This window comes from Vanessa cardui, chromosome 13 (assembly GCF_905220365.1).
Source record: "Vanessa cardui chromosome 13, ilVanCard2.1, whole genome shotgun sequence".
NCBI lineage: Eukaryota > Metazoa > Arthropoda > Insecta > Lepidoptera > Nymphalidae > Vanessa > Vanessa cardui.
In genome coordinates, this window is record NC_061135.1 from 10,355,694 (window position 1) to 10,365,679 (window position 9,986).

The window sequence follows — 9,986 nt, forward strand, 5'->3', positions numbered from 1 at the left end:
CACGATAACATCACATCTTACGCTAATGTAAAATGCGACTGATTTGCAGGAGAATCGAATCGACAACTCCGCTCCCTCGAAAGAAATAGCTACATAATATTTACATGCGTATATTACTTATTATTTTATATTAAGGAAGGATTAGTCGTGTATCCGATGGGATTTCTCAGCACAAAAGATATATGTATGTATATGTAGTATCCAGTTCCATACAAACGTACATCCTAAGTTTCACCCTCTCTTAAGGTATCAGTTTCAAAGAAAATATCTTTAACTAATAAAAATAATCCTAAATACTTTTCATATCAATAATTCATATCGTATCATATCAATCGGGACAGGAACGCCGGCGTTACGTGCTTTCCGAGGCACGATATTCCAATTTGCAGTTCCAAGTTACAGATTCTGAACTGGTATTGCCAATTTTTGATAGTTAATCAAAATAGTTTTTATCAGTCCGACCGAATAGACCGATATTGATTTCAAAATTTCAAGATCTGTGGTCTTATATCTAGTGACTAAATCAATGAGGCAATTGAGGCATACTTACATATCAACTGAACAGTATATCCACCGTAGTTTGATCAAATATAAAACGTTCATCCTCATAAGATTAATAAGAACATGCGTAGCACAGGAATTGAATAAAATATAACAAAAACAAACATTTTTGAATAGAAAATTTAAAACTATTTTTTTTTTATTTTTTCTAACATCCGTACAAAAAGGTTGTAGAATTGCAAATGAGCAAGTTATATTATATTACGACTTGGATGAACATATTTTTATAGTATAAAACGGAATTTTTGAAATAAATTAAAATGTTAATGTCTTCGCTTATTCGGTAAAAATGCTTCCTAGTATTTATAGCACAGAGCTTAAGAAAAAATATTTTATATTAAAATTCCTGTATTTTGTACGGATATTAAATACGTGTGTGCGTGTGTTTGTGTGTGAGTATAGCTAATTTTAGGAAAAATATCTCAATAAAATTTACCTACATAATAATACGTGTAGGGGTATTTTTGTATGGAGGTGTGTATGATTTTTGAAGTAATAACTTCTTATGATAGGGTAAAGTGCTTCGTTACGTAACGCGTTACGGCGCCAGTTTGTCTGGCATCACGTTCTGTAGACAGGCTCCTCCTCTCTGTTTTCTCAGACAAACTTTTTTTTAAGTTGTCACTTCTGTCGGGAATCTCTAGACACATATGTACGTATTTTTTGTTGTATTCTTAGCATTAAATTTTAGAACAGTTATAGAAAAGTATGAGAACAGTTATACCAATAAAATAGCCCTCCATAATCTCACATGTTTGTTTATGCGAGTTTTATTTTTAATTGTGTTTAAAATGTAGAGTATTAGAAAAGTTATTCGAATAACAAATCTACACAGGTATAGTCCTAAATCTATCGCTTCATGTTTTTTTTGCTATATCATAGATATATGTTTTGGCTTATTTATAATTCACTATAAACAATCGTTTGCGTATAACATTTCCTAGTATCTTCACGTTATAGCGTACAACAATATATTATTGCACTAAATATTGTACTTAACAATCCTGGTTTCAATTACGAATGTACTGTTTAATTACTTTTAGTTTCAGGCGATTTGAATGCGTCTAGTTTTAATAAGATTAACGTATTGTCAAGTGTTAAAATTAAAATTTAATATCAATAATTATCAATATTAAAATTTGCATTTTATGTACTTCAATACTTAATTAAAAATTATAAATAACAAAATACAAAGTTAATTTCAATAATCAGCTATGAAATTGGCTATTTAAACCAATTAGATAGCTTAACATCAAAATAAACTATCGTTTATAGAAGCGTTGGAGCGTCGAGTGACGAGTTTCACCTCGTTACAAAGTCACAAACTGAGTCCATGGCTATCTCGCGTTCACGAACAATTTAATAATGAAATAAAGCGTTGAATTATATTTGAATTTCGTTTCAACTTCGTTACGCTGCTGGATGACGTATCTCCCTTTTGTTTTGTTTGGTTAGTGACGTCTATTAGGAAGTTTCAGCATTTTAATGTTTCCTCTCTGAATAATTATACTGTGTTCGTTCTACGCTACGACGGTTCTGGAGACATGATTAATATTTAGGTGATCTTAACCTAAATATAAGAGATTTATGTTGAAGATAAGATTTTATTTCCTTGTGATACGAAATGTCAAAAATGTATTTCCCTTAATAACTAACAATAACATTTGTGATATAAATAATAATGAATTGCTATAAAGGATAAACATATTAGATAACAAGAACAAAATTTTAAAATAAAAATACTGCTTAAACGCTTAATACATAATCTTCTCCCAATTTACTATACCTCTATATCGGTGGCGTAATCTACGAAATTCGTCTCACTACAAGTATATCGTACTACTCCTTACTAATCCCTTGAGATGCTTAACGGTAAAATCCAACTATTCCTCGGGGCAACACGCTTTGATTAGCGGACAATTTCAAACTCAAATTTATATATGCTATAGATATAGTTATAACTTGTGAAATAAATAAGATATTGAAATTATATACATGTTGTGTTATTGTCATCACACATTCATATGTCATTTTACAAATTGCTATAACGATTAATTGAAGTTGAAATATGTATAATCTTGAAACAAATTAATTGTCCATCATCGTACAAGAATTCTTGTGCACAGTCAAATGCTTGATGGCCATAGCGTACACCGTTGGTATAGTCTCTATATATTGATCTAGCAGAATATACTTACGACATAAGTAAAAGAAGTAAAGTCTTAGAAATGGGTCAACATTTTGTTGTATACAAAATGTTATGTATTTGAGTATATTTTTTATTCATTTCCGAGTTTCAGCGATATTGTTACATCACACTATTCTTCTTGAAGGACGTCTTCATTACTGGTGCTTGCAAATTATTTTCTATCCTGAATCATACAAAGGCTTTCTGCACGTGATTCGTAATTATTAATGTATGCCAAAAACGGGAACAAATACAATTAATACCTTAGGAAGTTGCTCAATTGTGTCAATGACACAGAAAACTTTATCTCATTTATCAAAAATAATTAAGATATTTAGATATTTTAATCGCGTATATTAATTAATATACGCGATTCATCCGTTATAATTAGTTTTATTTAAATGTGTAATAATCGCGAAAATTTAAGACAACATAATTAAGATATTCAATTAGCTTAAGGCATTATTAGTAGTAGTAAGATCAAAACATTTGTATATGGTTAAAATCAAATGAAAATACTGACAATCTTTGCTGAGTCTGAAAGATGCAGTCTTTGCTTTTTTATTCAGTAGTTTAGCTGGAGCTCAAAGGGAATTCAATTAGTAAAATACATTTTTGAGTACAATAAAATTCAAACATTCGTCGGCACCGAGTTATTTAATTAAACTGAAGCTTTGACACCATAATTTAATTCTGTCCTTCTATTAAAATTAATTGCAAACTATTTCCCGGACATGTTCCTAATTGCCGGAAATTAACTACCATTAGTAACTCGTGTAAATTGTAAAGTAACAATATAAATATTATATTATTGTGTTATAATTTAATTTAGTACAAAGTATTATAACCACGTTCGTCAGCAGACAAAGAAAGCTTATTACATTTATTTATAATATATTTTAAAACGATAGGCATACATAGAATCATTTATATTTATGTTTCCTACTATCAATTACAATTACATAAATCAGTCTCTAGAGCGACACCTATGAAACCAATCAAATTTAAACAATAATGTATTTAGCGGCGAAGTTAAAACAGAAAATAACAAGGAAGGTTATTATGTAATGTGTGAGTGGCTATATGTTTTTGTGTCTGGGTTTGTTGTGTTATTTTTTGTTTTAACATTTTATAAATCAAAAATTTCATCAGTTTGATGTTATTAGTTGGTGATACAACTTTGTGTAGGTCTGGATAGGTATGGGGGGGGGGGTCACAGTACCCCGAGAATCCCCCCTAGGTGTTGGAGGCCGACTGTCAGGGCATCACGTCAGCGATCCCGTGGCGCCCGCCGAATGAGGGGTTGACGGTACCGCTGGTTTTTTAGTGGGTAAACCCTGTGGACCTGAGCACACTCGGCGTCCAGGGAACTGGGGAGTCCCACACACCCCCCACCTTCCATCACGTGGAGGAAGAGCGTGACTTGTTTTTCCAGCGAGAAAAAAAATCTGGATAGGTATTATTGTTGAGTATATATTCTTACGAAAAACAGCATAATATACACTATACATTTTGAAAGACATCACATTTTGTGAACCGGTGTAACTACCTACGGGCACAAGAACGATAATACTTTAGTTCCATAGGTTGATGGCGCATTGGTGATGAATGGATTGGTAAACATTTCTTACAACATTATTTTTAACCAGTTAGCTTAGAACTGGTTAATCTTTATTTGTATTTGGAGCTTACTTCTGTACAGAATCCTCAATGATCTTTATCTCTTCGACAAAAGAAATGTGCCCGCATATGAGTTAGAGATATCAGCCTGGTGTATTTTAGAAGAACAATTTTATGATAAACCTTTCCAGATTCACGTAAATACGCATCAGTACATCTCAGTCGTGGTATGATATAATAATATCATAGATCGTCCTATTGCAATGTGTTGTTATCTCGTATATTAAATGTATTATTGAAAAATGAATGAATGAATATGTAAATTCTTTATTATACCCGCGTGATTTCAGGACGAGTAACTAGTATATAAATAAAAACAAGAAAACTTGCTCCGACCTGAGAGTAATTACGGCAAGAAGAGAAATGTTCCTCAACTCACACTTTGACAGACTTGAGAAAGAAATAATGTTTACAGAACAGACCTCTTGGGTCTTCTGTGTTATTTAATTCAAAAAAGCTGATATATATAATATTCTTTTTTCACCTTTAAGGAAATTATTGAATATATATAAGCAACAGTATAATGTTAATCGTTTATAATGTACAAAAAAAATACTTACGTAAAGCATAAATGTAGAAACCACTTAAAAATTGCAACAAGCATTACACACATTATTCTATGATAAAAAATAGTACGCTAGAGATAATACATGGAACGCAACAGAAGATTTGATCAAGTTTTCTGTTGAGATTCATTAGATTTTAACCCGCGAGTGTAGATGTGAACCCGTGTAATCGCAAAGGTTCAAATCTAGGCGCCTTTGCCTAGATTCACTAAATTGTCAGACAACAACAACAACAACAACAGCATAAATGTAGAAACCACTTAAAAATTGCAACAAGCATTACACACATTATTCTATGATAAAAAATAGTACGGTAGAGATAATACATGGAACGCAACAGAAGATTTGATCAATTTTTCTGTTGAGATTCATTAGATTTTAATCCGCGAGTGTAGATGTGAACCCGTGTAATCGCAAAGGTTCAAATCTAGGCGCCTTTGCCTAGATTCACTAAATTGTCAGACAACAACAACAACAACAACAGCCTGTACATTCCCACTGCTGGGCTAAAGGCCTCCTCTCCCTTTGAGGAGAAGGTTTGGAACATCTTCCACCACGCTGTTCCAATGCGAGTTGGTGGAATACACATGTGGCAGAATTTCTACAAAATTTGACACATGCAGGTTTCCTCACGATGTTTTCCTACAGCGCTGAGCACGAGATGAATTATAAAGACAAATTAAGCACATGAATCAGCGGTGCTTGCCTGGGTTTGAACCCGCAATCATCGGTTAAGATGCACGTGTTCTAAGCACTGGGCCATCTCGACTCTAAATTGTCAGTTTTAAGTGTATTTATGATGTTTATATTCAAGAGAAACATTATGAGGAAACTTTCGTCGGAAAAAACTCTTATACTTTTACTTGTTGGTAGGGCTTTGTGCAGTAGGTACCACCCACCCATCAGATATTCTACCGCTACAGTACGCAGTATTGTTGTGTTCCGGTTTGAAGGGTGAGTGAGCCAGTGTTACTACAGGCACAAGGGACATAGCATCTTAGTTCCCAAGGTTGGTGGCGCATTGACGATGTAAGGAATAGTTAATATTTCTTACAGCGTCATAGTCTTTGGGTGATGATACCACTTATCATCAAGTGGCCCATATGCTCATCCGTCTAGGTTGGCGTTTCTATAAAAAAAAAATACATATGTATCTACAATATCGAAGGGCATGTAACTTGTCTTTTTATATGAAAGGTGTAGTGCACTGTTTTTGCCATCTATGTTATAATGATCTAGAACATCTCTACAAGTTGTTTTACCGTTCTGCATCTTTTACAACTTATTTTTTTTATCTTTTTGTAAACAACTATGAGATCATTGAACAAGAATAGATGCTCATTTAATTACACTAATTGACTGCGCAGTCGACTATAAAGAAACGTCTCGCATTTTTTTAATAAATTAGATTCTTTATTTCAATCAATGAAATTCGTTAGTAGAATCATATGAATTACAATTACACAGAATTGTGTGATAATATTTTTCTATTATATTTATTTATTGTATTTTACTTCATTAAAAGTAAATAATTACATGCATATAAAATGGAACAGTCTACCTCTATCAAAATCACTCCGTAAATTAACACTACAAGACATTTCACACATTCACGGTATTCGAAATAACGCCGTAACACATAATTTAGGATTGCAACAATGCGTGAAACGAAACCATGTTTATCGCCCCAATATACAACTTTCAGCAATAAGTCAACAATTAAACAACTTGGAAAGCAAATTGTTGTTTTAACGGCGAATTCGTCCGACTTTTTATGTAAATAAATACGAAAAATATTCAAAGTCTGCCGTTTAAGTTTCCGGTTGTTTGAAAAACAGGGTGTAGGTACTTATTTATTGCTTTACAACCTCGTCTTCAATCATTATTTTAATGATTTTTGAACAAAATGAACATGAAATGATGATGATGAACAAAAAACAAAACCTTTGTTAGTAATGATCTTCAGCAACGACTAGGAATTAAGATGAGTTACGTTCTTGGACCTCGAGAATCACGTACAGCTGTTGATCCTGCATTTCTTACTGCCCATATCGTAACGAGAACGAAGGAATAGAGAGTGCACCGGTGTTGACTAAACCCTAAAATATATCATAAATTGCAAGTTTCAGTTGAGATATGATACAGCATCGTAAATTCCATATAAAAGCATGCGAGTTGTGAAACAGTACTCACCAAGCTTCTAGAAGCTTTCCTCGTTATTCGGTCAGAATGTTTTATAGGATATTGTCAAGATCACATAAGATAGCGATGATAAATTTGCTAGTTCCTTACATGTTATATATAATTAGACAATTATAAACGGTTCCTGAAATCGTTTTAAAATCATTTTAAACAAAGTAGTACTTGTAATCAAAGAATTGATATTAAAATTAAGTAAGATAATTTCCGAACAAAAATGGCGCATATATAGAAATTTACCAAAGCTTAATAACAATCGGTATTTTTAACTTCAATTTTATTTGTAGAGATAAAACACGGATCAAAAATCAAGTAAAAGGTACCTTAAGATGATCTACTGAGATAAGAATGCGTCCCCAAAGAGATTATTCGTCATATTCGCTAAATTCAAATTCAAATACCGTCATAATCGTATTAAAGTCAAAACAAATACCAAATTATCCTGAAATATACATGAAACCAAGTATTACAACACTAGTTAAGCCACGGAACTTTGGGGTATTGTTTTGACGTTTGTAGTCATGACTGCGGGCGGCTTCAACGCTGTGATTAATATGTCAGTAGACGCTCTTTGTAACTGTTTTACATAATACAAGCATTTCTTACATAAGTTTGCTAACGAACCTACTTATACCCTGAATCTTGAATTTATATCTTTAGTATTTTATATATCGTAATCCAGATTTTTTTATCTCTACTGTAAGTTTTTTATTGATTCCTGATGTCAGCATTATTTAATTAATCTGTTATTATTACATCATTGAAATCACGGGGTAAATTGAATCGATCAAAACAACAGTATTATGTTTCTAATCTTTATATATTAAATTTTGTGTGACGTATAACTAACAAACAAAAAACTTCTGGTGTCTAAAAAATATGTGAGAGTAGATCAACATAATATATGCAACAAATATGCATAATAGCGATTTGATGTAAGTAATTCTATGAAAACTTGCAACTGGCCCCGGCTTTACACGGGTAAAAAATGTAAACGAAAGAAGCGACTTCGTTTTATACTATATATTTATGTAATAGTTAGTTGTTACGTAGACAGTTTTACAAACTTTTATTTTTTATTGTAGAATTTATTGTTACTTCTCGGAATATAATAATACAAATATTTACTTAGTAACTCAGCTGTATAAAGTTCTTTTGTATTTTTTTTTCTAAATATACAATATATACCCCTGACTAACATAGACTACATATTCCATTTCAGAGATATCAATAATATTACAGGAATAAAATTAATATTAAATATGACCGATAAATATGGTACAATACTTTTTCTATGACAGGAGTTTATAATATACCTTTTGGTACCTAATACTTTCTCGAAATTGCGATATAATATTTGTCTGGTATGTTACTATGTCGAAACTAAAGGAAGATTTAAATTAAATTGATGAGAATGTCTTTACTTATATGTATATACATAGATTAGATACGATACAGTTAGCGAATAAAGATTTGGTAATTTTAAATTCAGCCTCTAAAAAAAGTAATACTGGCTGACTCCGTAGGTCACCTAAATATTGAAGGTGCCTCAGGATTCAAAATCACTTTTGGAATATATGCTGGTAGTATCAAGGCAGGATATAAGTTGTGTTGTGACAGGCTTGCTATTTTAACCTATGGATCGTACCTGTCGTGCGGGATAATCCAGTCTGACCAGATTTGATAGATCTGGATGGATTCGGAGATGGAGACCGCATCAGAGGCCTCTGTCGACACCGAAGCGAGGGAGGTAAGACGGCGAGACCCGTTGCCTACCGCCGTGGCAAAAATAAAGATTACGGCCTCACCCGGGCTCGGGCCGAATTAAAGCGAAAGGAGGAGGAGGAACGGGAAGTTGCCTTCGAGAGGGCGCTCCGTAGCCGTGTCTTTAAAAAGGCACCAACGGAAGGGAAGGACGCAGTAGTGCCATCATCGTCGGTGACAAACAACATGGCGGACCCGGCGACGCTCGGAGCGGATGAATTGCAGGCGAAGGCGGCGCGCAACGTAGCCGCTATCCTCACGGTTGCTAAAAAATTGGGCAATCTCAAGTTCGGCTATATTAATAGCCTCAAGGAATCGGCGGCTGCCCTACAGGCGATAGTCGAGGTTTTTTCTTCTCGCACCGAGGCAGGAGAGACACGGCGTCTGCAGGCGGATAATAATCACCTTCGCCGGGAGGTCGAAAACCTCAAAGAGGACCTTCTACGGCCATGCCATCCAGCGTTAAAATTATTGATGAACAAGCGAATGTAAACCCCGCCGCCGGAGCGCAGGACCTGATGCTGCAGTCGATGGCGGAGTGGCAGGTAGACCTGGCGGTGGCCTGTGAACCCTACTTCGTCCCTCCCCTGCCTCATTGGCTAGGGGATTCGGACGACACCGTAACGGGTCACGAGAAGCGGAACGGGGCTCCCCCTCTCACTCATCGAGAGGGGCTCGGGCTACGTACTGGTGGGGTGGGAGGAATGCGTCGTCGTTGGCACGTACTTCTCCCCTAACCGCAGCCTGGTTGAGTTCGAGACAAATCTCGGCTTAGTCAGATCTGCGGTGGCCAGGCAGTCGCCGAAACCGATAGTGGTTCTCGGCGACCTCAACGCGAAGACGCGTGCCTAGGGCAACCCCGTCACGAATCCGCGAGGGAGGGCCGTCCAGGTGTGGGCCCTGCTCTCCGACCTGTCCCTTCTCAACAGGGGGCAGGTTCAGACCTGCGTGCGCCATCAGGGGGGTTCCGTGGTGGACGTCTCGTTCGCCACCCCTGCAGTAGCACGCAGAGGTCGGGGAACTCTTTC

General features: G+C 35.2%; 1 protein-coding gene across 1 annotated transcript; it reads left to right on the top strand.

Moving 5' to 3' along the window:
* Positions 1-8,887: 8,887 nt before the first annotated feature.
* Positions 8,888-9,695, top strand: LOC124534951. Its single transcript, XM_047110988.1, has 3 exons — positions 8,888-8,944; positions 9,031-9,235; positions 9,376-9,695. The coding sequence occupies exons 1-3, from the start codon at positions 8,888-8,890 to the stop codon at positions 9,693-9,695; spliced, it is 582 nt and encodes a 193-aa protein (XP_046966944.1).
* The last annotated feature ends 291 nt before the right edge of the window (positions 9,696-9,986 follow it).

What these genes read in the sequence shown, in the direction of transcription:
- LOC124534951 (XM_047110988.1), top strand. Translation starts at nt 8,888, where the DNA reads ATGGATTCGGAGATGGAGACCGCATCAGAGGCCTCTGTCGACACCGAA. An exon ending in TCGACACCGAAGCGAGGGAG is followed by an intron (nt 8,945 to 9,030) that starts GTAAGACGGCGA and finishes TTAAAGCGAAAG; the next exon opens with GAGGAGGAGGAACGGGAAGT. An exon ending in CACGGTTGCTAAAAAATTGG is followed by an intron (nt 9,236 to 9,375) that starts GCAATCTCAAGT and finishes CTTCGCCGGGAG; the next exon opens with GTCGAAAACCTCAAAGAGGA.